Below are 27,915 nucleotides of genomic sequence, written 5' to 3' on the forward strand. Positions count from 1 at the left end.
TAACAATCGCCAAATTTGACTCTGTAATAAGTAAAAAATTTTGACCGAAATTGGGAAGCTGTTGTCTCCGTTGATAAGCTATCACTTGAATAAGTTGAGATTTATGAGTCTGCTACTCCCTTAGGAAGGGTGACAACGACTCCTCGAAATATGTACGGTATCAGTAAAAGTCGCTTCCCGCTTGTTCGACACTAATTTATTTCGAAATCGTCTCCCGACCATACGACCGTTTTTCGTTTGTCTTCAGAAGATGCATGACCTCTTAAGGCGTTATGGGAGGGGAAGCAACTATTCCGCTCTTATAGTGAACTTCATAATAAGAAAATGCATCCGGCTAATGAGATAAATACAAATTCTGAGAGCTGAGACACACGTATAGTTGGGTTCCAAAGCTGTAGGTACAAATATCCATCATGATCATACATCTCATTACCAAAGCGTGAGCTCGAAGCTCATGTGGGCATCACCCTCGACTATACAAAATAATTATCCATACATATCATTGATACCTGATCATTCTGTGCGTAAATTCTGTTTTTACTTTCCTTGCCCTATTACCATAGGTAAGGAAAGTATTGCTTTCCGAAAAAAATTAAGGTACCCCAGTTTCTATATTTCTATACGTTTCAAGGTCCCCTGAGTCCAAAAAAGTGGTTTTTGGGTATTGGTCTGTATGTGTGTGTATGTGCGTCTGTGTACACGATATCTCATCTCCCAATTAACGGAATGACTTGAAATTTGGAACTTAAGGTCCTTACACTATAAGGATCCGATACGAACAATTTCGATCAAATGCAATTCAAGATGGCGGCTAAAATGTTGTCAAAAACAGGGTTTTTCGCGATTTTCTCGGAAACGGCTCCCAACGATTTTGATCAAATTCATACCTAGAAAAGTCATTGATAAGCTCTATCAACTGCTACAAGTCCTATATCTGTAAAAATTTCAGGAGCACTGCATCATCTATGCAAAGTTTGATTTTAGATTTTCAATCATCAGGCTTCAGATACAATTTGAACAAAAAATTTCAATTGGAAAAGATTGAGCATGAAAATCTCTACAATTAATGTTTATTAACATTTTCACCTAAAATTGAAAATAAGCTCGAAATTGGAGAAAATAAGATTATTCAATTGCAACTGTTGATTCTATTAAATCATTCACTATGAAGAAATAGCAGACTTCGTGTATCTCCAGCGTTATTGTCCTGTCACCAGCTGGCTCAGATCTTAGAAAAGTGGACTTGAGATGCGCGGGAACACTAGCGTCAATTGATCAATTTTCATAACCGCAAGGAAAGTTGTGTGAGTGCATCACACTAGATTTTTTTTTACAAAGAGAACTGCTCACATGACATACTCGTACTTGTCATATAAGAATGGTAAATCACTCACTACAATGAACATAAAACAATAAATATTTTTCAAGTTCAAATAAATTTATTGTGGGAATGGAACAGTATTACATAAAATATTCAACACTGGTGCTACTGAGATAATCAACACGTTCTACAAAAATGTCTAATATGCAGGATAAAACTAGCATTGTTTTGATTGATCAAAAAGATTAACCAACTTCAAAAGTTCCAGAGAACATAGATTAAATAATCTATCCATAAATAACCTATGTAAAGTTAAATGTATCAACTAAAAACAATTAAGCTTGCGCTAGTTGATAAGTTATTACGTCATTATCCCTTATAACAGCGATATTTCAAAGATTCCCAAGCATGGAAACTTGTTTAACTTGAAAAAGTATCAATTTCAAGCCATAAACTATGATAAACTAATAACATAACAATAAACACCAGTACCGTTAATACACATGGAAAAGTGATTTGGTATGTATAATACGAAAGATGAGAGAAAAATGAAGTTATGCTATGTTCCTCATGTGAGGCAATCAAATCAATTCCATACTCGTACACCAATAACTTTGAAAAAAATTAACAAGAATTTTAGTCATCAAAACACTGAATTAAATCTCAATACTAAGACCAATAGGTCTACTCGTCTACAGTATTATTTTTACAAGATTAGCTGTATAATGTCAAATAGAATTTTCAGTTTTTAACTAAGGCATTTGCAACGGGGGTACGAGGTTATTATATAGATAAAAAGCTGATAGAACTGGAAATAAATATACAATGCGGTTATTGTCAGACTTGATACATTTAGAAGTTTCTCGTCATTAACTTAAAAATAATAGATTTTACCAGAATAATATTCTCCAATTCAGTGAGTTATTTATACAAAATATATGAAACACGGCGTTATCTAAACTTATTCTTGCACTTGTAATCATCAACAACAATCTACGGTGTAATCATGAAACTTACTGTTATTGGTATCAAACTATAAAATTTTACATGCAACTATTCTCAAAATATCGGGACACTATTTTAGAGTGATTAACATTGAATCAACTGTTGTTTGACACAGAGCGTTACAATATTCCATGTCAGTAGAACAGGTGAACAACGCTCATTTAGTAACATTCACTACAAACTGTCAGCATTTATTACAGACAACGTCAATGTTTCCCATTCAACGAATGTCGACAGTAGAGAAGTGATATTACTTTAGTACCACACACTTTAAAAACTAAACATCGGGGCTCTAACCTTTAAAATAATCTTGAATTATTGGTGTACTACAGTGATTTGAAAAACATAACAATTTTCCCATTGTACATACAGTATTTTAATAATGGAATCTAGTATACACTAATATGGATTCCATCAAATCATGTTTGGATGTTTACTTTCCGCCCCTACGCCCCCTGCCACGGGGACCTCCTCTGATCGCCCTGTTCTTAGAAGGCGTGGCGCGTGGAGGTGCCTCAATCTGCTCTTCTTTCACCTCCTGTACGTCTTCTTCATATTCTTTCTCTTCTTCCTCATCATTCTCGATTTTAATCTTTTTGGGCTCCGATTCGCCTCCGTCATTCTCTTCTTCTTCGTCGTCCTCTATGTCGTTTTCGTCGTGGCCTCTCTTACTGTCTCGCTTCCAGGTTCCCTCGCTGTCTTCCTCCTAGAACCCACGCAAAATTTTACATTGTAACATAGAGGTTTGAAAATAGAACTACAGTCTGATTCACTTTCAACTGTCAGTAATTGTTCAATAGGAAATACTGATGTTATTCTTAAATAATGAATGATTTTATTTTATTTTTTATGTTATTTCTTCAAATAAAAACACAATTACAAAAGAGAAAATACATAATACAGAATGTTTTTGAAATCCACTTACAAGACTATCCATCTGTGTGTAAGGGATCTTGAAGGTAGGTCTAAACAGTCAGCTTTGAATTAATTTTGCTATCGAAATGTCAGATTAGGAAGCCTTGATGGTATTTACGGAATGATGACCAAACCATGTGAATCTCACTAAAGTAAACATTTATAATATGTCAATCTACCAAGAATATAACTAACAATACCACTGCATTACCACTATATTCTATAGTAGATAGAATTCCCAGTATATCCGATATAATATTGTTAATTCTTGTAAATAAAATAATTCGACAGGAAAATAATATTTTTTCAATGATTTGATAATGAATTTTTATTATTGAGATTGGATATTTTGGTAATCAATCAATTATATGTCTACATGGTCAAGAACAATCTGGTAACGTTGCGGAGCTATAGTGTGGTCCACGTTATAATGACAGTGGATAAAGATAGAAGAATAGCGATGCCAATTCTCTGCATTGATTAATTATATTTCTACACCGTCAAAAACATAATTGTAATCGTTGTGGACCTAGAAAAGGATAGTACTACCGGCTTTGTCGAATGATAGACAAGGATAGCAAAACCGAAGTTGATCAAATGCTGTCATTATAACATGGACCTCACTATAGAGAAGTTTAAAGTTATCTGCTTTGTCCAATGACAAACAAGGATAGCAGCACCATGTTAATCAAGTTCTGACTTTACAAGGTGGATCTCACTATACACAATTGAACACTGTAGTTTGCATGAATCACACCCTATGAGTTCAGGGCCCCAACACACCTTAATATAATATTATAATGTCATAGACATTTGGCCAACTTTAATCACGGATTTTATAAGGACCTATCAAAGATCGTTGATCGAAGATTTGACCAGAAATATGATTGTAATGGGGACTTCAGCCAATGGCAGGCAATCACTAATCAACATATAGCGCCATTTAAAATGTATAAGATGCCTAATGATTAAAGCGAACCTTGGTTTATCATCTTATTCAAAACGATTTGATTACCTAGCAACTATGTACAGTACTAGAGTTATGTACACATAAAGGCTGGTACACATATAAACGCACCGAGCCCGCGCCGACGTACGGCCGAGCTACGTCCGCGACACGGTGATGGTGGTAGGAGAACACACATATCCGTGTGACAGCCGAGCGGCAGCAGTGTCTCAGTTCTGTAGTGCTACTATGGTCTGATTTCTGAATGTGTTAAACTATTGTTAATAAATAATATAACACTACTAAAAGCTTGTTAAATCCGATTCAAATTTATATTTTCAATTTAAAACTAATTACCTGTAGACACAGAAGATGAGAATCATCATTCTGGTATATATTCGTTATATATTCATAGTGCTAGTGCATAACAATGCTATAATCAGTCATGTATCGGAAATATATATCAGGAATAAAATTGTTATCTTCTGCCTTCTGCATCTACACGTAATTAGTTTTAAATCTAAATTTCAAGACACAGTCACGGGTTCCTTCTTTTATATTTTTTTGTTGTTTATTTTATTATTTATTATATTATGTCTATTATACATTTGGCTTAACTTATTTGGTTCTACTTTTACTTTTGGTTCAACTTATTTTTCCGTTTAAACATATTTCTCATCAGTTTGATCGTACAAAACTGGAAAATTCCTTATCTCTTCAATACGTTTTTCACACTATGTTAAAAAGGCCGCACCGTCACCGTAAACATGTAAACTGAGCTAGTCGGTGACGGTGCGGGCAACAAACACGGCGACGGTGCTGGCGCGGTGCGGTAGTATGTGTCTCTACACGTTTGAAAGCCTTTGTTTTCTCACTCGCCGTAGTACGTCCGACACTCGGACGTACGTCGGCGCGGGCTCGGTGCGGTTATGTGTGTCCCGGCCATAAATGTTGCAAGGCTAAAAGTCGTGATTATACAAGTTGAACATCAAATAATATATAAATACGGCTCAAGATAATGGAACGAGGTTACACTTCAAGAGGGATTGGAAAACTTACCTGAGGTTTATCATTCTGTTCTTCTTCAGCATGTCCATCTTCAGCCTCTTCTTCTTCTCCTTCCGCCGCTTCGCCATCCTTTGTGGTTTTCTCATCTTTTTCTTTATCCTTTTCAGTTTGAGCCTAAAAATTAAACAAGGTTTTATTATTGTAATTACTATTGTAAAGTGTAATAGGTAGCATCTGCTATATCTGAACTCTTCTGAAGAAGAAAAAGCATAATATTCTTCACTTAGTTCCTAGACTAGAAGAGCGAGGGTTAAGGCTGTTCAAAGGCTAAAAATAAACTTTCCACTGGTGATATTGTTCAAAGCTAAAAATAAACTTTCCACTGGTGATATTTTTCAAAGTTTTTCGATTTGTATATCATCAAGCTATCAAAATGGAAAAGTTTTCTCAGGAAAACATTTTTTCTTCGATCATTACTTTTTGAGATATCAGCGCCGTAAGTTTAAATTTTTGGGACAGAGCATTTCAAATTCGGTAAGAGATAAATCCATGAGATTCAGAGAATAAATTCTTCATGGTATTGCTGATTGAATAAAACAATTTTTTCAAATATCAATTTTTGAGAAAGTTATTCAAATTCAGTAAATTGAATAACCAACTCAAAAATTGATATTTTCAGATAATTTTTGTTTTATTGAATCAACGATACCATGAAGAATTCATCCTCTAAATCTCATGGATTTATCTCTTACCGAATTTGAAATGTTCTGTCCCAATAATTTAAACTTTGGGCGCTTATATCTCAAAAAGTAATGATCGAAGAAAAAATGTTTCCCTGAGAAAACTTTCGTTTTGATAGCTTGATGATATACAAATCGAAAAACTTTAAAAAATATCACTTGTAGAAAGTTTATTTCTAGCCTTTGCACAGCCTTAATTGTTTAAAATTTGACTAGAACCTCCAGATTTTTCATACTATACTACAGTGTACACTTAATTAAATCATCATGATCAACATCTCCTAGCAACTGTAATGAGATTTCGATTAACATCAGCTCACTGCTCAATTAAATTAAATCAACTTAATTGAAGCAATAATAGTATCCAGGCATGTTAAAGTCTCCAGCAGTGTCCTCGTTAGAGGAGGGCTTAAAAAAGGAGGTTCTTAACAATATTTACGAGACTTTTTGTTACGATATAGTTATGTTCTCTCAACCACATATGCTAATATTTAGCGATTAATTGGAAAATAATCTGCAGCCGTTTTGAAAAAATTCCAAACAGACAAAATGAAATCATTTTGAATTCAGAAGACTACAGGAATAGAAGTATTTCACTCACACATTTTACACTACATTGCATTGCTTTAGACTTCATTTACACTTTCGACTCACTTCTTCATTATTAAATTAATCGAGTTCTACACAATTGCCATAAAAATAGAATGCTGTAATATTTCACAAATAATTATTTGAAAATATTGCTGACCTTAGTATTGACCAAAGCAGAGTATCTCTTGTAGTGAGTGAATGAGCGGAGGTGATCGTCTGCTTCCTCTTTGCTTTGGAAGAACTTGTCGCAGCAGCGACACATATGACCACTCACCTCGATTACCATGTCATTACCTTCAAAACAAGACAAAACCATTATTGAAATTCATTGTTAAACATCTGTCAACAAAAAATCCGCGTATAAAATTAATTTACACGGAATTGAACGAACAATCAATATAATCAATCACGATCATATAGACATCAATAATTATAATGAGATTCATTTTTACGGTCAGCATAACATCAATGATTATACCATTCAAACAACGGGGTACCGTAACAGTTCAAAGAGAACCTCACTTTAGTATTTAAAAAAAAAACACACAAACAACTGACTTCATTGCAAAACATTTTCGTGTAATTTTTATTCTAATTTATAAGTAACGTGGTTTTCATTCAACCTAATGAGCACAATCACTTCGAATTCAGCAGCTAAACAAAACCCCTTTTCTAGATAAGTAACTGATATTCTACTTTATCTAATATGATATTACATTCCATTCCATTATAAAGTTTATTCAAGTCCAAAATGTCATCAAGTCAAAACAGATAATTATAAATAGAAACAAAATGATAATATGATTCAACTTACCAATAGCAGTTTTTGAGTCATAATTGCCAATTTCACTCGGAATATTTGTCAAGTCCATGTCCAACTTCTTTTCCTTGGATTCAAAGTATTCGTCATCCTCTAGAAATTCAAAAAAGTAAAAATTAAATAATTAATTTTAGTTGTTTAAAAACTGCCTTGTTACATTCATTTTGCTAATCGTTCATTACACCATGATATTATTATTATTGAAGAAACACCACGCAAACACAGATAATTATTAGAAACATAATATTATTATATAAACCGTAATTATATTATACTGTGATGTAGATAGGTCACATATGAATTTATAGTATTTTCTAAAGAAAATATCGTGACAACTTTCATATAAGTGCAATATAACTTACAACAATGACAATATTTTCAAAAAATAAATCAATATTTAAGTTGACATCTTGCACGATCATCATAATCCATTTATCTTGAACAATTGAAATGTAATTATCTAGATATTACTATTATCCATTATGACCAAACGGAAAGAGAAAGCTACTATAGGATCAATTTATCAAATTTTAAACGGAAAACTAAACTATAACTTATTAAAGATTGCATTTTGTTTAAATAACTTACCGTCCAAACTATCATTGCAATCAATTTCCTCGTCAGTTTTACCAGATGACTTGTTGCGTCGATGTTCGGCCACAATCTATAAAAAAAGTATTTTCCAGAGGTTAATATGTTTCAAATCACTTTTCATCATTTAAAAAATTCTAAAACAGTATATAAATTATAAATAAAACAACCATTAATGAAAATGAATATTTGATTATTACCAAGATAATAATTTTGTCAACATTTATCAATATTCTGAAAGTTCTAAATGGTTATTCAAATATCACCAGAAGATGAGCCAAAAACACAATTGATTACTAGTAATAATGACGAGTGGTTGAGAACACTTCAAATGGTTTTATTCAATAATACGTCATTTGAATTTAATATGTTTAGTTAAAAATCACTATCATTGGAAAGGTCTTCTAAGCCTACAAGCCAGCAAGTGTGACTAGAACTTGTATTTCAATTTGCAGTTTGAAAAGATCTTCCAAGCAACAAAATCAAATTTCTCCAAGTTACAAACGAATCTAAGTCTGGTTATTTATCGTGAATTAGATTAGAAGTTACCTGCATATGCTTGGGAGTCAATCTATGTTCGTCCATTCTCATACGATCAGGGAACTCCTTGTTGCAGAAAGTGCATTTGGGATGGAGGAATGCTTTCAATTTCTGCAAAGGAAAAAAACAAAAATATGATAAGTTACCATCACCAAAATATATAATCAATAACTATCACCAACATTAGAAAACTAACAAATATCAACAAAATAGAACAATAAATTTGAACAATATAATTTGTTTTAATATATATTAAAACAAAAAAAAAAGATATGATTAGTTACAATCACCAAAATATGTAATCAATAACTGTCCCCAAAATTAGAAGACTAACAAATATTAACAAAATAATATATTAAATAATAAATAACTATTACTGTACTACTATTGACTATAAGCATCACAAAGGCCTGATACTTCTATTGTGGTAAATCCATCTACTTTAAGTTCTTGTTGCATATTTATGGGAAATGTGAATGATGAATCGTAATATAATTGAAAGGAAATTTATACTGAATCTAGACAATGAGAACAAAGTGAATAGATTTTATTACTAAGGCTGATAATATAAAAAATCTAATTTTCGTAAATTCTCTCTTATATACAGATAAATCTACATTATTGTTTAGCATTTATCAGTAATAATTGAAGGTTGAGTGTAAGAGAGGACCGGCTGCTCCCTAACTTCGCACTTCTAGAATGAAATAAAGGCAGCAATTCAATTCAAACAAAGAGGATTGGAGCTACCGAAGGTGATGTTCAGGATAGATCCACCTGAAGGCTTTTTGTTGGTGCGGTCTAAATGTCCACTTGGACATAGATGGCCCTGGGAATAAGTATGTATCATCAGCAAAAGTATTAATAAGACTGAAAATTTATGACTAGAAGTAGTTTGGAACTGGTAATAACAGAGTAACATCAAATTCAATCACTAAAACTGAACCCAACTGAAAACTAGCATAACTTTTAACTAAGGTCAAGAAAATCATCTTACCAAATGATGCTCTCGCTTTCTGTGTGTAGCGATCGGACCATAGAAGTTGAGATCACACATTTTGCAGTAGTTGCGGCTTCTGTTGTAGACCTTTTTGCCCTGTCTCTGGAAGCGCTCAATCTCCATTTCTCGTTGCAATTCGATTGCCTTCAAAGTACAATAAACAATTTTAAAAATGTACCCTTGAAACAGGGAATAGCACAGTCAGTCATTGGAAAAAACAGTCTTAAAAACATAACACCTTCTGACAATATTCTTATCATTACATAATATATAAACACGGCTGTCACAAAATTCATAAAATTACGAATTTCACCAAAGCCACCACTATGGTGAGATTAACTTTAGCAAATAACATCAATGTTTTCCAATCAACTATAATTGGTCATTGGAAAAGTATTAAAAAATAGTTTGAAGAGAATCTTACTAATAAGATGGCTGAGGTTGGTTTTACTCATTGACTGGTGACACTTCCATACCAAAACTTATATTCATTTTCATGCATGCGATACTGTGAACATTCATACAAACACTTTCACCCAATTGCACAAAAGTCTGTTAACTTATCCCAATTAAATGTCAATCACCAATCAGAGAAGCCTTCTTCTCTGTAAAACCTTCTCGGATTGGTTCTCGTGGAATTTAATCATGATTAAAATTTAACATGCTATTGTACAACCAAGCCTATATCCTTCACACCTATTATAAAATATCAAAACACTGATGTCTCAGTCAAACGTTTTTATCATCAGGATAAAAATTGGAATTCGGTATTAGAGTATTCAATTGCTTGTTTTATCAGGGAGATTAAACAACCATTAGTGTACCCTTATCAAAGTATGTCAATAGGGAGATTTTTCTATAGAACTTGTGAGGTCTATTGAGCCCATGTATAAAAGGTCATGCCTTTTAGTGGCTCTATTTTTATGGACGATACCTTGTCCAATAAACGATCCCACTCAAACTTGGAGCAAAAACACCAAGTGACTTCGTCACCGATTCTAAAGTCCGTGAGAAATTACTTTTAACACAGCTCTTTCTCGAAGACAGAGAGGTCCGATGCTCTATCCTTCACCAATCACTCCCAATACCTAGCAGCATTCTCCTTCTTTTATGTCTGTGTGAGAGAGCTCCCCTCCAGCTATTGCTGGCAATGTTCCAAGTCGTTTACTGGTCAGCAGGTATATTGGTTTGTGTATGTTACGGAGATGTGTTCATTACAAGAACGTAAAGCAAAATGACAAGGCGCATCCAATTGTGCGCAGGATGTCCGTCTGTGTATATGCTACAAACTCTGGAAGGAGAAATGGGTTTCTCCTCTTATGTTAAAAGTGATATCTCACAGACTTTAGTACCCTGAATACCTGAAGTATTGCGGAGCAACAAGTAGGCTACTACTACTGTACCAGGCCACCAGGACTGGTGCCCAGACATCAACATCCTACCAAGTTTTGTATTATGAATCAATACAGCCCTAAAGTACCAGCACAAATTGAATCCGGTTGATCAGTCACTCGATCTGCTGACTCGAGTCCCGTGTGACTGCTCTATTGAATTCCAAGTGAGCAAGTTCATTCAGTATTACAAGGACTTCAATATTTTCATAAGCCTATCCTGAATAATTTCATTATTATTAAGAACAGGAACATTTTTTTACAGCGAAAACTTATCGATAATTTATATAATATTATAATTTGATAAATAATTGAATATGAAAGAATATTAACAATTCACTCCTCCTTCACTTCGCCTACAACAGTTCTTCATTTAAAATACAAAATAAATACATTTTATCTATCTATTAACAATTCTCTCCTTCTTCACTCAATACTTCTCAGCTCAAGTTATGCACAATTACTTTTGTGAACTAAAGAACTACAAGACTCAACCTATTTCGAACTATATGTTACGTCATCTAAATTTGGGAGAGGAATAGCACAAGGTTACCTTATTTTTCCTCTCCCTATCATTCCGATAATGTACTTGTTGTATAAATGAATTAAAGTTATAGGAAGAAAAATAAAAATCTCAGTACCCTTTTTGAATTATTTTATCACTCAGTATTAAAATTATTTTAGTGATAAAATAATTCAAAAAGGGTACTGAGATTTTTATTTTTCTTCCTATTTATATTACAAGAAGCCCTATACAGAAAAATATATTTAAGTTATAGCTTCATAAAAAGTGTAAAATAAATACATTTTGGGCCGGTTTCCGAGTTCGGAATTTGGCTAAGTTCTAGACTTTAAACAGCTGGAGTAAGAAAGTTGTTGGCTTTCCGAAACGGGGCGTAGTCGTAGTCATTGTCAAAGTCACGTTTGAATTGAATTTCAAAAAACTAAAAAATTAAACACAAAATAAAATAAAGAGAAAATTAAGTAAAGTTTCAGCTATTTTGAATTATTTAGAAATGTTTAATTTCGTCAAGGAAAAACGTTTCCAATTATAGAAATGAGAAAATAAAAACTGCAACTACGCCCCGTTTTGGAAAGCTAATTTTCTGACTCCAGCTGTTCAAAGACTAGAACTTAGCTAAACCCTGAGCTCGGAAACCGGCCCTTTATTTATCTATCCACCAATAAAAAGCTAGAAATGAGTGGAAAATTGATGTGGAGGTGAGCTTACCCTTTGCTCATGATGCAGCATATCGACCTTCAGTCGATAACCGTTGCTCAATTGCTCCATCATCATCTGATGACTACGTCCGTTCATGTGCTTGTCAAAAGACTGCAAATACAAAACAACATTTTATATTAAATCAATTGCAATATTTTCAAATGATTGTGATATAACTTGTTTGACCAAGCTATGAGAGTTATTAACGATTTATATTTTTATATTAATCAGTCAGAAACTTACTGAAAAGTTCCACAGGCTCACGCCCAAAACGGTTCCACTTCTAATTTAAAACAGTCCAAATGTATCTAGGTTATGTGTCACTTCAACATTCTTCAGTTACACACTCAATTTACAATTCAAAACACAAAAATCATTTTTAAATTAAAAAAACTCTTAATTGAATTAAATCAATGAAAAATATTCAGAAAATTCCAAACTTTGAAAAAACTATAAAATTTTGAGACCGAAAAGACAAACATACGATTAAATAGGAATCGATTGAATCAAGTTAACAAGCTTAGCAAATTCACTCTCGATTCGAGTCTCACATTCTCGGAAAATGAATTAAATTGTGAAAATCAGAATTTAGAAAATATTTTTCACAAGGATATTAAATGTTGCCGAACAATAGGGTTCTGTATTTTCTAGACACCATACATGCCACAAGAATAAATCATCAAACCAAAAACTAAGAAAATAAAGGAAACATTAGCAACTTATTGTATAGTTACCGTTGAGTCCCACATGGTTTTCTGGCAAACGTGGCAACGCAGCATTTTTTGAGGAATGCCTGCATATTTACCAGCATCAGCAGCCTGAAATAACAATTCATTAAAAAATTAATTATTTTAATATAATAAACAAATTATCAAACACTTAATTTGAAATGATGAATTATAATACTATTAATATTCTATTAAATTTCTAATCTCGTCTGAACTCAACATCTTTGCATTACAAGTTCATATATCATTTAAAATTCAGATTTATTTCTCTAATAATAATTTAGGAGATGTATTGTAATGGTCATGAATGCGAGAAGCGTTTCCACCATTTAATTCAATTATTGAATCTTGATAAACATAAATTATGAATCGATCACAAAAATTATACGGTAGGCCTATCGATAAATTTATTCATTTACTACAAGACAACACCATCAGCTGTATTTTTTATTGAGAAAGAAAAAACACAATCTTTTGCTTTGTAGCCTACTATTTAACAATTCAGTAGGTTTATCCACTATTGTGACAATATTGGGAGATATCCTATCCAATCTCTCCAAGTTTTATTCAAGAATGTAAATAAAGTTCATTAAATGAATAGTAGAAAGTAGAAGCTTAATGTTTGAAACTTTCTACTCCATCGATAATTTTTCATTTCAACAAAGAAATATCACTTATCTTTAGACAGTACCATAAAAATATAAACATCCAACATTATTATATAAATATATTTATATGAAATATAAAAAAATTATATATATTATGAAAATATTACAGATAAGACATATAAAAATAATTGGGAGAAGATAAGGTTAACCTTGAGCTACTGTACTCTGAATTTTCATAAAATGACAAGTCCGTGAAAAGTTTAGATCTTCACTTTCACAATGTTTTAAATAAAAACAAGAATTTTGAATATAGATGTTTTAAATACCTAATCACATTCAAGTATTCCACTAAATTGGAAAATACTGACTTATTCAAAATAATTTAGAACCAGAAAAGAAAATCAATCTTATAATACATAATATTTTAATGATAGTATAGTCTTTTGGATGATTATTTCATAACTTTACCTTTTCAACATGGTCATCCTTCTTTGGACTCGCCTCGGTTTTCTTATCAGTATTTTCTTTAGGTGCTTCCTCTTCTTGCCTAAAAAAAATAACTTCACTTATAGGTCAATTGTCAAGATTAGTGAGTACACTGAAACTTCTCTATAATTCGTAGTTTTGTCATCAAAAACACTGTAATTAGTATTCCCATAAAGATAAATACACTAATATGCCATAGTAACTGATAACTCCAGTAATGAGTTCATCGAAAATTATGCTACAGTAACTAATAACTCCAGTGATGAGGAGACCGAAAATCACATCAACTGATGAAGTGAATTGGAAAAAAGGGTGTTGTGATTTATCATTAGTAAGCTGGAATATTAATTGCATGCAATTACCACAATTTACCCATTTATTCATACAGCTAATGCTGATTGTTAATTATTACCCATACGGAGTGAACTTTAAAGTTCTATGGATTCACATATAATAATATAACTAGAGACACCCTTGGTTGAAGAACTCGCTCTTGAACAGTTGTATTGATCTCTGAAATCTTTTACAAGTATGTCAAATTAATATTTAACAATATTTTCTAATATTCATTCATAGAGGCTATATTATGAATTAATTATGTGCAAAGATGGGATCAGTATCAATGATATATTTTTCTCGTATTTTGTTTTATCAGCCTCGATATTGCAGAGCTTGATATATAATTCGTCACCCTCCAAAATTCGTATTAAATGCTTGGTCCCGTAAGCTACAAATTATATAGGTTCTACTGTGTTGAATGTAGTCTAGGCCTAATGGAGGGTTAATTACTCGAACATTGAGAATTTTGAATATAATAAAATTATTCAGTATTGTTTTTCATTTTGAATGTCATTTTCAATACTGGAAGATATACAGTTATCATTTCCCAAAATAGCGGGAAAATGTTATTTTTTCATGATAATATTTTGATGATTGATTTTTCTACGTTTCAACGACGGGATTTGCTTTTGTCTGTATATGTATGTTGGCATGTTTGTAAATTAGCTTTTGATGATTACAGCTTGGCAATGCTCTCGGTTTTATTTATAACAGGTAATATTGTCATCGTCAATACACGCCAATCAGTCATTGGATGTTTTTCCGATGTCCGAAGGGCTAATTGAAGTGACATATTGACAATGAGATCTGTTTATAAATGCTGTACGAGGTCTACTGTTCACAGAACTACTAGCTACAAGTATTCAACTGCAGAAGTCGGAAATAGACATTTCATTTTACTCATGGAAGACACCCACCCTTATCTATCTACTTCACGTCTATGAAGATAACAATATCAAAGAAACAGAGTTGAAAGTACAAAGACATAGAGATGGAAATTTAGAAGTGAATGAATTGCTATAATTCAATTACTCAGGTATATTAAAACTGACTACTTTAGCATTTACCTGATTAATATTACCGCAATCATTATGTTTTAAATTCAAATTTGCGTTGCGTTGCTGTCACTCGGCTGCTCTCTGCACCATTTTCTCGAATCATGCAATAACTTCAAAAAAATGACGTCAACAAACTTGGTGACTCAACACATCTGTCTCGTTTTCAACTGACAATGGCAAACTCTTTCGATCAGCTGTTTTCAACTGACGATGAAAAACTCTCTTGATCAACTGTTTTTAACTGACGACGGAAAACTCTCTCAGTCAGCTGCTACTCGGTTGATGAATATTATTACCGTACCTAATCATTTTTAAGTTCCCTCAGTGAGTTATCCTAAACATGAGTCCTAATCCAAATGATGATTCTCGTATCACAAACTCTATATTTCAAACTTAATCAAAATCGTTAGAGCCGTTTTCGATTTCCATCAGACATACAAACAAACTAACAAACAGAAATTGAATACGATGATAAATACGTCTATAGTAACATCCATATGGGAACGTCTGTTATAGTAGACTGCACAAAACTAATCCGATGTTAGTTGGAAGAGCTGAGTACCTCCTCACCCCTCACCATAAACTTTGCCAATTCTTCAGGTGTACTGTATTATGAAAATATCAATTTTTACTTATAATCAGCTGCCTAGGGGGCCTAGGCCCCCCTCAAGGATCAGATAAATAATGAAAATGCGGGTCTATCTACACGAATCCTCAGAGTCTCATAATGATTTAATACTTTTCTTTATCAGCAGTAGTATAATTCCTTCTACAGTATCAACAATGTAGCAAAATTGCCTTGAAAGTATGGGTAGAGAGTAATAAATTTTTCTCTGTGGTATAATTTGAATACAGAATGGGTACACTTATTGATCAGATCACAATAAGTGAGTTATTGAATAAATTTCAATGTGAGAATTAACAAGTTGCAAGATGTCACAGTGAAAGCAAAAGAAAGGGCACAATCAGACAATCAAAAATGTATGTAAAGGGTTGTTGAGAATTAAGGAACAGCTTGATGTATCTTCAGCTTTCTAACTGGAAGTTATTTTCCAATTAGAATATGATCCACAATGAAATTGTTGAAATTGTCATTGTAAAAGAAAAATTTATCTTTTTCCATGATTTTTAAGAAATCTGTTTCAGTGTATTCCTACTCTAGGGCCTCTCTGTTGACCCATATTTCTAATAAATATTCCATGATTGAATTAAATAACTAATAATGTATATGTTTGTATTGATACTTCAACCACATTTGTATAAAATTGGAAAAAAATGAAGCATATAATAACATCTTCGAATGTAACATTTATGGGGAAAAACCCAGGTCCCTCTATCCTTTGGGGTATATTCCCCCCCCCTCCAATACCCCTTGGTTTTTACCCCCCCCCTTTAGCAGTTTGGTGAAATGGCACCACTGAAGTTGAATGAAATCAACTTGGTAATTGTATGGCAAGATTACGATACATATGAGCTCTACTTAGAAATGGATTGTGAAACAAGATAATTGTACTGGAATGTAATAAACTGTGATATTTTCATGATTATATAAAAGCAATTTAGCCATTCATTTCAATCATTGAGAGAAAAACCAATAAGATGCTCATATCATCTTCTCAAATCTTAATACATTAACAATACACTACCGGTAATTCACGTGTAAATAATACTGATGTGGTCGATTTCAATGAACATTAAATGAAATGTTTGTTTTTTCTAAATGTCTATACTTGAGCATTCTGTTAATTTCGAACAGAGATCACTTTTACGGAGTTTTCTCAGATGATGCAGCAATCACTGAGGAATATCCAACACATAACTCAATAATCCAGGAGAGAGTCATCTAAAATTAAAACTATTAGTGCAATATTGCTAAATTATTAGTGTTTTTCAATAAATTATTAATCCTATAAATGTCTCTTAATTAAATCATAAGTTATGGAGTTCCAAATATTATAATATTTTTCGCATTCCCATTTTTCTTTTTTTTTATATTTGAATCGCTTCATTTGGGTCACTCGTTGTTTAGTCGAATATAGTATTTAATAGTATTATTCAGGTATATCTATCACATAAATCTCTCACAGCAGCTACTATATATAAACGCTTAAAATAGGTTGCTAGGGAACGATAATGATAAGAATATGACGTGATGAATAATCTATCCTGTTCTAGGCGAGCAATATTTCTGTATCACAGATATCCAAAAACTTCAACACTAAAATGTGAATATCTTTGAAACGGTTTGATATATTTATGAGCGATTTTCACCATTCCTTGTCTCTTGAAATTCTTTATTATTTGAATCTTGTATTAAAACCTTCCCATAGAAAATTTTTGATTCAATGTGGCGGAACGAAGATGGCAGACCAAAATTATTTTGAAGCTACCTATAGAATTTTTTTCAATTTGAATAGAATCCCAGTGGAGCCCACTGTATATTATCTTTGGAAAAGGAACATTAAGCTGTTTTCCTATTAATATTACGCTGTAGGCCTACGTGAATCCATAGGACTTCATAGGTTTCTCCGTATGGTTAAATGATTCAGAATTATAATACTATTAATATTCTATTAAATTTCTAATCTCGTCTGAACTCAACATCTTTGCATTACAAGTTCATATATCATTTAAAATTCAGATTTATTTCTCTAATAATAATTTAGGAGATGTATTGTAATGGTCATGAATGCGAGAAGCGTTTCCACCATTTAATTCAATTATTGAATCTTGATAAACATAAATTATGAATCGATCACAAAAATTATACGGTAGGCCTATCGATAAATTTATTCATTTACTACAAGACAACACCATCAGCTGTATTTTTTATTGAGAAAGAAAAAACACAATCTTTTGCTTTGTAGCCTACTATTTAACAATTCAGTAGGTTTATCCACTATTGTGACAATATTGGGAGATATCCTATCCAATCTCTCCAAGTTTTATTCAAGAATGTAAATAAAGTTCATTAAATGAATAGTAGAAAGTAGAAGCTTAAAGTTTAAAACTTTCTACTCCATCGATAATTTTTCATTTCAACAAAGAAATATCACTTATCTTTAGACAGTACCATAAAAATATAAACATCCAACATTATTATATAAATATATTTATATGAAATATAAAAAAAGTATATATATTATGAAAATATCACAGATAAGACATATAAAAATAATTGGGAGAAGATAAGGTTAACCTTGAGCTACTGTACTCTGAATTTTCATAAAATGACAAGTCCGTGAAAAGTTTAGATCTTCACTTTCACATAACTTTCTGTCCAAATGTTTTAAATAAAAACAAGAATTTTGAATATAGATGTTTTAAATACCTAATCACATTCAAGTATTCCACTAAATTGGAAAATACTGACTTATTCAAAATAATTTAGAACCAGAAAAGAAAATCAATCTTATAATACATAATATTTTAATGATAGTATAGTCTTTTGGATGATTATTTCATAACTTTACCTTTTCAACATGGTCATCCTTCTTTGGACTCGCCTCGGTTTTCTTATCAGTATTTTCTTTAGGTGCTTCCTCTTCTTGCCTAAAATAAATAAGTCAACAATGTAATAAAACTGAAAATCGAATCTCATATTTTTTCAGGGTCTTTTCAAATATACAAACATTTGATATAGTTCAAGAAAAATAACTGTTTCAGCAAAATGAAGACAGAATAAATTGAACCCAGAAACAAATTAGCGACAAATACTGTATTCTGTTGCGTAATAAGATATCAATTTCATTATTTTCCATTTTTATAATTGATAATACATTGAATTTCACAACTAGTTTTTATTACTTTTGTAAATCATGACTCAAATACAAAAAAGTGCCTGAGGCATGTCTTTCAAACATTTATTTGCACAAAACTAGTAAATTATCAAGTACAATTTTCAATTTCAAGTAGTGATCGAATGCTCTACTGCTTTCATCTAAAATTTGATTTAAAAAAAGAAGATAATCTTCCGTTTATGCAGATGTAAACTGACGTTAAAGCACTACAAATGGGTCGTTAAAACAATACAATTGTGCAAGAGTGCATAGCTACTCAATACAACTACTGTATCTACAATAAAACACATCAAGCAGCAGGGTTCAATACATACCCTTAAAACGTATTCACAAGCATTAGATTAGACCCTTACAGAGCTGCTTTTTCATCAAATGAATGACCGCCAAAGGTAGTAACGACTATACTGTACTTTACGTTGTTGGGTACGTAAAAATTATCAATTATTAAGATAGTTTACTTTAGACCCAATCGACTTATGTTTTCAAAATAAAGAAATCTGCATATTATACAGGACTACTAACCTTTCTTTCGCGCAAACTGAATATGAACTGACTCAATATAACGGTTACTATATGTTTGTGATTAGTTTAGCAGAAGTAAACAGAGTATGACATTTTGTTGGTGGAGAATCCCTTGAGGAAAGATCCCACATGGCCTCCAGAATATATCATTTAAGCCGTCAATCGGTCAACTTTGCAGTCGGCTTTCAATATAATAGCATATTTGAACGGTTTGCTAAAATTGGAAAAGGAACAGTTTCGGACGATCCAAGAGAAGGCACAAAACTTCCCTTCAGTACTGGTGTAAAAAACTTGACAAAACCGGTTATTGAAAATTGTGCCGTAGAACACAGTTGGAAAAAACTGTCATGAGACTCGTATTTTCTCAATATATTATCAAGTTTCTCAAGTGTCTTCAAGTCAGGTCTGAGCAATTATGCTTGAAAGGAAATTGTCAATAGATTCAATATCCATGGGAGCAAAAATTCAATATAAAAGCAGTCTGCTTCCCCGCTCACTGTCATTAGATGAGCGAGAGCCAATCCTTCCTTTCACAGATTGATGCAGTCTTTATTTCAAATACCAACATGATATACTGTCTTGGATCATTGGGCCTGTCTTAGATGGCCGGCTCAAGACAAGACTATTGCAAGTAAAGACTGTGAAGCACGTAATCCCAAAGACAGCATAATTAGTTACAAAAATATCTAATGCATTCATTTTATCAAGTTTTTTTTTTAGTTTCATCAGAAGATAGTTTGACACCATGAAAGTCAGACTTCTCAAACACAAGCAAGACTATTGCAAATAAGGACTGTGAAGCACATAATTCCAAAAACAGCATAATTCGTTACAACAATATTTAGTGCATTCATTTAACTTGCAGTATTTTAGCTTCATCAGAAGATAGTTTGACACCATGTGATTCAGACTTCTCAAACATGAGAGCGGATGTAAAATACGAGCTTATTTCATATTATTGTAAACAACGACTGACAATTTTTCAACACTCTGCATTTTCGCTTTCAATTTCCACCACAAATAGATCTGTGCATTACTAGACTTGAAAAGCACAAAACTTGATCCCCAGCTATCTTGCGGACAAAATAGACGAAACTATCCTGACATAATGACGGCAGGACTATTTTGATATCATCTTTGCACATCTCAAAAAATGACAGCAAGGCAATAAGGCGAGTAACAAATTATGATGCCTCTGGTTTAGTGCGCTGCCTTACGATTGATTTCCAGGTTTTGATAACAAGACAAGGAGGGTGAGCGAAAATTAGCAGAGTGATGGGATAGGAGAGAGACTCAGTCGAAGAAACAGCTTACCTCTTGGAATCTTTATCTGTGTCTTCTTTTGCGGGTTTTTTGACGTCCTTGACAGCGTTGTCCTTGGCCTTCTTTTCAACGGGCTTTTTTTGATTAAACTTGTTAGAAGCACCGGACTTATCAGAATTGAAGCGGCCAGGTTTGCCACCTGAACCAAAACGTGATTTGCCTTCCTGCCTGTTGTTGGGACCCGGCTGCAATAATGTAAGTAACAAAAAATGCAATAATAACCTGAAACTGGTAATATTTGTTACAAAAACATAAGATGAGACTAATAACTTTAAAAAATAAACTAACTGTTTCGATCAACTTTCCAATGCTTCAAAATGTATTATATAAGTACAATTTCTGGATTAACTCTTATTTCAGACAAGAAAAACTATTTCCGATGCAAGTGGGCAGATTGTATTGATATATCCAATAATTTGATGGTAAATGTAAACAAATATAATGCAGAGCCATTGACATTATATCATAATATCGACTGTTACTGACCATTTTCTTTCAACTATGAAAAATCAAACCATTGAGCCTCATGATATTTGCTGATACTGACAAGTCATTTCCAGTAGGCCTATTGTATTCGCCAATATTGTAAAGCAAATTACAATTAGCTGAACTGTGAGTCATTTGAACTAGAATGCTTCAGCATACTGGTAGACAACTGCTTTTATTTTCCAATAAAAACTCTTTTTCCAGTCTTTTAAGACCTGTCCAAATTATTGATGGACTGTAAATAATTGTACTGTGCAATAATTTACATTGTTGTAAAACATAAAACTAATTGCTGACATTAGCAATGTTTATTCACAATCGTTTAAGTATTCGATAAGTTTATTCGATATTTTTAAGTATTATCCTGAATAATCAAGCTATTTCACTTTTCCAGAAGAATACTAAACGAGGCTCAAGATCATATAAAGATTTGAATGGCCGTGGAAATAATACAGATACGATGCGCTAATCAACCAGCGTCTTTTTTAAGGTTGGTACCCTAATATCATACTTTGGACGACCGACGACCCTTAAACTCATTTAGGTTCAAATAGTCTTTCCTCTTCACTTCCGGACTTCTTTCACCTATTGCCACAGTCTCTGTAGGCCTCCACTCAAATTCACAATTTCCAAGACTTTTGATGGGACAGCATATAAAAAACAATTTATTCGTATATCAATTTGAAACTTGCAATATCAAAAGACAAGTCACAACCTCATTTAACCAAAGCTGGCGAAAGATCTTGGGACTGATTGGCGATTTTTCTTGAACTGATCTTTACAGATTACAGCATTACCAACGCAAGATTGGAAAATGTTGACCAATCAAATGTGAGGTTCAATTTGACATGCAATTTGCCAATTTCATTTTCAGATATCAGAGCCAATTATTCATTATTTAAAAAATGAAGTCTTCATCAGATATACAATTTATCATAAACTGATTATCATCAATCTCTTCAAAACACCAACTAATTTCGATTTGAGACAGACTCAAATGGCCAATTGATTTAAAATTCCACATAAGTTTCATTAGCACATTTGGCTAACAAAAATGATACTTGAAAGTTCAAGCAGTTATTCCGAGCCTGGTATTCATTTTATGGATATCACTTCCATAAAAAACATGATTCCATTTAACAAAAATTGAACTTAGGTGACAGAATAAATAGAGCGGTTTTGATGTTGACGTTGACTTGCAGTCATGCTACACAGGATTGAAAACAGGGCCAGCTGCCACAACTGCACTGATCCAAAGTTACAATCGAACTTTGCTATCTAAAGAACAGTTAAAGTTGTCTCCAAGGCTCCTGACATCAATAATTTCAATAAGCAAGCTTCAATGTGGTATAAATATATTAGCCTTTCATCTGGAGAGATAGTGCTGCAAGGCTGAGTAAAACTATTGCAGATACCAATAATTAAACTTTGATCTGGTTCAGATGATATCTTGTAGATCCACTGCTACCTAAAAAGTATAAAGTGTATAGACAAGTAAAAGTAAATATAGACGTAATAAAGTACTTGATAGGTTGAAGGTTGTAGGATTCAGTGTTTCAATCTGTACGAACTGTAAAGACTCCTCTTGATAATATATCAGCTTTACTCTAAAATAGATTCAAGATTTCACAGGTTCCTGAAATACAAAATGTAAAGACACCAAATGACAATGAACCAGGATTTATCTTGAAAGAATGTTTGATAGTGCTTCAATTGAAACTGCGAAGACACCACTAGTCTGTACACAAAGTTATGTCAAGATAACTGTAAGACATCACATGACAATACATTCTTCATGAGTTTGATTCCTATTGGCAAAACTGGAGGGTATCCATCCCATCATTGGCGTTTGATTGATGAACTGACCAATGTTGTTGAACTACGAGACCTAGTGTCAATCCAGAAACATTAGCAGCATTGGAAAATTGACCGAACCACCCTGGAGTGACCACTTACCTTACTATACGGCTTATTATTGCGGCGATTATCAGGTTTCTCCCGCCTCCGGTCGGCAAAAGCAGGCGAACGATTTTCGTAATTGCCCCCGATACGGCCTCCGCCAAAGCCACCGCCTCCACTGCCCCCGCCAAATCCACCTCCGCTACCGCCTCCATAACCGCCACCGCCTCCGCTGCCGAATGAACTGCCGCCCCCGAAAGCATTGCGGTTCAGTGGCAGGCTCAGTAGAGAAGGCGGTCCTTGCTGAAATCACAAAACAAAATTAAGATAGATACGAGAAATTCAACAATTGATTGTAGGAATCACAATCATAGTACATAGACAAGCAATTGAGGGGGCTGATGTCCACAGAGCTGAACAGCATGTCCTCTCCGCCAAACACTCAGATCGGTGAGGCCGAGTTATAGACGCATACATATGACCGCCTCTCTACAGTCTCCCGCCAAGTGCAAACTGCGTAGCGTTATTAGTTTGTATTGCGAACTTAAGGCAATAGTTCAGCAGAAATCAACAAAATAATTAGTCAAGTGCACGAATAAAAGTTTCATGAGTTGATGTGTGTGTGAAAGTTGTCGAAAATTTAAAGATTGTCAGTTGAAATGACTTTCGGAATCATTGTGATCAAGTCGTCCTCACAGTGCCGATGCAACCAAACAATTTCTTCATCAAATCAAATGGGATATTTTTGGTCACCCGCCATACAAAACTGAATTGGCTAAAAGTAGCTTACACCCTCTCCCCCAACTAAAAATATGACTTCGAGGGCAGCGCTTCCCCAAATGACGAGGAGTTCCAAAACGACGTCATAGCCCACTTTAAATAATTTGGCGACAACATATATGAACTTATTAGGCTGGTTCATTGGTATGAAATCCACCTCAATCTTCACGACGAGGAATAATCATAAGTGTAGGCCTAAGTAACTTTTTGTAGTGATAAAATTATTTGCCATATACAATGGGATATAATCTAAGGCTCTCTTTTCTCTATATAATACTGACTCAACATAGTCAAGTACAATTGAAAATCAAGTTTGCTGCTTGCAGTTATATTTTGTGAACTGATCAATACAGTCTACAATGCAATCCAAACATTACAAATTTTGTTTTTGAAAAATCAAAATATTTTAAAATTTACTCGGGTTCAACAAAAAGCATGTCCAGTTTCCTCGGACCCATTTCGATCTTGATTTATGATCTTTTGATACACTTTTGAATACTAAACCCCTTCACGATCTATGGCGACTAGACTATGTTTTCAATATATTATACTGTACTTATTCAACATAATTTTATTATAAGGGTGTGATCACAATGAATGCGTTTATGTGCGAGTTCAAGTTGAATCATACATCAGCCGAAAAACAACATTTGAAAAGTGCCATTAAAACGCGTTGTGACTTGCATGTGGCTGCTCCCACTCAAAGCACCAGCAAGTGCATTGGAAGCGTTCAGTGTGAGTGCCAGCATTACTGTGAATCCAGCAAGTGCAAGCATTCAGTGTGAGTGGAAGCATTGAAGTATTACTGTAAATTCCAGCAAGTGCAAGCGTTCTGTATGAGTGTTTCTATTGCTCTTTCCAGATTTTGTTTGTCATCTGCAAGATTGGTCTACGCAACCAATGTGATCACAAACTAATATAAAGCAGTTTCGATCCCATTCCGATGATGCGTTTATTCATAAGTTTATAAAATAGTGATTGTACTGGAGTCTGGTTTTGGGAGATCCTGCAAAAATAAATCATAATATATTTGAAGGCTTATCTTACCGGTTCTTGGGGCGTCAGAAACTTGAGCAGATTCTGGGCCACAGCGAGCTGGGTTTCGCGGTTGGCCGATGAGAGCTGTGACAAGAGGCTTGGCTGGTTGTCGCCTAGAGCACCCCCACCCAGTTGACTCGGAGCCATTCCACCCTGCCACGGGTTCATCTGGCTCAATCCACCACCTCCTCCGCCACCCATAGAGCCACGACCCCCTACCCCACCTCCTCCTCCCATGAGACCGCGACCTCCTCCACCACCTCCTCCTGATCCGTAGCTACCCTGCCTTCTGTTCATTCCTCCTCCTCCCCATGAGCCATTGCTGTTCGAGTTTCTAGGACTCCTTGAATCGTTCCTACGAAAGGACATTGCCTGTAAACAGAGGGAAGGGTGTAATTCGAAACTTAGTGTGATATCACACTTAGGGCCGTTTGCACAGAGTGAGTTTAAGCTAAAGCTTAAACCAAATCTGGATTTTTTTTTTGTTTAAACTGAAATTCCGTTTGCACAGTATCAGTTTAAACTCTGGGAAAGTTTAAACCTCCAAAGCAGGAGGTTTAAACCAAATAATTTGAATTAACTTGAAAACAAATAATTTAAATTTCTGGGATAGAGAATTTTTTTAACGGTTTTGCTTGAGTACAGCAACTGCCAATTTAGTATTTCGATTGAATAAACCACTTGATAGAAATTGAAAGAATTTTTAACAGTGGTCTTCGATTAGAAAACATATTTTTAATAACACATAACTGAGATATATTGCTTTCGAGAGATTTCTAATAAACGAGGAAGACCGTAGTAGATTCAAGCGTAACAAAATAACTTTTTTAAAAACATTCTAAAATATATTTTCTGGTGCCAACTAAACATAAGTTTTTAAAGAATTTCTTGATCGCTTTTCACTTTTATAACCGTACAGCTTACTAACTGCTCTGTGGATTTTGAACAAGAACAAGAAAATACTAAAATAGTAGCTACATAACATCAATTTACTGATGGTTTGTAAACAAACAAATGTCCTGTAAAAATCAGCCTTCCTGTTATTATAAACGATGACATTCTATTACCAACTTGACGCTAAACTAGTTTAACTTAAACTGGATTAGTAAATGCACTGAGAAAACCGATTCAAGTTTAAACTTTCAGATTAACTTAATCAAGTTTAGCAATCTATACGGTGCAAACGGCCCATATTTATTAAAGCTATAGTTTGAAAACCGCTTGACTATAAGTTACATAACACGTCAGGGTACTCCAGTACCAGTATGTCAATTCCTTGTACATTTTTAGCTGCTACGGTACTCCGCAAATAAGTGTTTCTGGTATGTCCACGCCCTTACACTTTTACCTGGCCCATTGAGGAATAATTGCAAAAACTTATTTTTTACGAGCATTGTAGTATACAAAAATAGAGCCATATTTACAAAATTACAGTAAAACTTCATAATCTTTTTAATTAATCCGAAATCATTATCAACTTGAAATACATGAGATTGCTTACATAGTTGGAAATTTCACCCTAGTATTGACATTTCTACAATCAAAAAATAACAGTAATAAAGTTAACAAAAGAACAAAATTGTTCAATGTACAATATAATAAATTTAAAAGATTAGCCGATGTGATAATATTCAGCAAAGTAATAATACAATTCTGACTACTGGCAAAAGTAACACTTGAGCGCCAGTAGTGAGTTCAATTAAAAAGTAATTCTATAATATTATGTACAAGTTGAAAGAGTTAAGTTGTTATTAAAAAAGATTAACAGAAGTAGAATACCTAGAACTAAAAGAATATTGATCACAAAGTAATCAAGTAGGTAGGCTACTTGCAAAGAATTCTATAAAATAGACTATTAATATAGGTAGTTAAAGTTTTCATTTATTTTTTAATCAGTTATCATTTTTATTTTTGAGAGAATCCATAAGATTAATACCAAAATAAGGTTTACATAATATCTAAATTTATTAGAAGCAACACGAAGGTAAGGTTACTTGCCAAACCTAAGACTGAATTGAGTGCGTACGGTAATACAACAATCCAAATAAGTATCAATTGCTAAAGGTTAAAACAATACAATTTACACAAAATTGGTACTATTTTTGTGAGCAAATGCATTTATATTAATTTTTAGCATTCTAAATTATGATTCACGCAAAAATAGATTATTAGTCATGGATTACAATGTTGAATGTTTCCTAAAATTTTAATAGTGAGTGGATCATTAAACGCATTTATAAAACGCTACTGGCACACTTCATAAAATATTAGATATTGTTACCTTATTAAATCAAGTTTTTTACATGTGATTGATGTATAATATTAATTTAAAGAATCAATAAGTCAATAATTGGCGAGAAAAGCCTGCAGGTAGGTTGAATACAAGAACATGCCAATTTATAATTATATGATAATAAGAAACCAAAAAATTATGACAATGAAATACTTTACCTGTATTCAAATGTAGAGTACAAGGAAAAATTGAATAAAATCACCAAATAACAAATCTAATAATCAATAGGATGGACGCTAAGCTAGAACGCTGGAATAAGCGGTAGACGCTGACGCCGGAAGAGACCACGGAAAAAGCAAGATGGAAATGGTTGCCATTGCCAGTTTTGAAATGCTAATCTAGATGGCACTTGTCTTGTAAAAATATGTGATTTTTCTATTTAATTTTTTGCAGGTTACTAACTTTTTTATTGTTATAATTATATATTCTCTCTTTGAATGATCTCTTACTCTTTTCTTTCCAAATTCA

General features: G+C 33.3%; 1 protein-coding gene across 2 annotated transcripts; it reads right to left on the reverse strand.

Moving 5' to 3' along the window:
- Window positions 1-1,417: 1,417 nt before the first annotated feature.
- Window positions 1,418-27,761, reverse strand: LOC111056566 (zinc finger protein on ecdysone puffs). Of its 2 annotated transcripts, none has more exons than XM_022343943.2 (14): window positions 27,606-27,755; window positions 25,164-25,526; window positions 23,394-23,639; window positions 20,943-21,136; window positions 18,780-18,858; window positions 12,822-12,905; window positions 12,097-12,198; window positions 9,472-9,618; window positions 8,487-8,588; window positions 7,935-8,010; window positions 7,341-7,439; window positions 6,684-6,820; window positions 5,247-5,369; window positions 1,418-3,032 (listed from the first exon to the last, which is right to left on the reverse strand). In XM_022343943.2, the coding sequence occupies exons 2-14, from the start codon at window positions 25,521-25,523 to the stop codon at window positions 2,760-2,762; spliced, it is 2,022 nt and encodes a 673-aa protein (XP_022199635.2). In that variant the 5' UTR covers window positions 25,524-25,526; window positions 27,606-27,755; the 3' UTR covers window positions 1,418-2,759. The 2 variants fall into 2 exon arrangements, with proteins under 2 accessions (XP_022199635.2, XP_039287048.1); XM_039431114.1 differs by lacking the exon at window positions 18,780-18,858 and adding an exon at window positions 13,892-13,970 and having other exon boundaries at window positions 1,427-3,032; window positions 27,606-27,761.
- Window positions 27,762-27,915: the final 154 nt, after the last annotated feature.

The sequence above is a fragment of the Nilaparvata lugens genome, chromosome 6, assembly GCF_014356525.2.
Source record: "Nilaparvata lugens isolate BPH chromosome 6, ASM1435652v1, whole genome shotgun sequence".
NCBI lineage: Eukaryota > Metazoa > Arthropoda > Insecta > Hemiptera > Delphacidae > Nilaparvata > Nilaparvata lugens.

What these genes read in the sequence shown, in the direction of transcription:
- LOC111056566 (XM_022343943.2), bottom strand. Translation starts at nt 25,523, where the DNA reads ATGTCCTTTCGTAGGAACGATTCAAGGAGTCCTAGAAACTCGAACAGC. An exon ending in AGGATGACCATGTTGAAAAG is followed by an intron (nt 12,906 to 18,779) that starts GTAAAGTTATGA and finishes TTGTTATTTCAG; the next exon opens with GCTGCTGATGCTGGTAAATA. An exon ending in TGACTCCCAAGCATATGCAG is followed by an intron (nt 8,011 to 8,486) that starts GTAACTTCTAAT and finishes CTTTTTTTATAG; the next exon opens with ATTGTGGCCGAACATCGACG.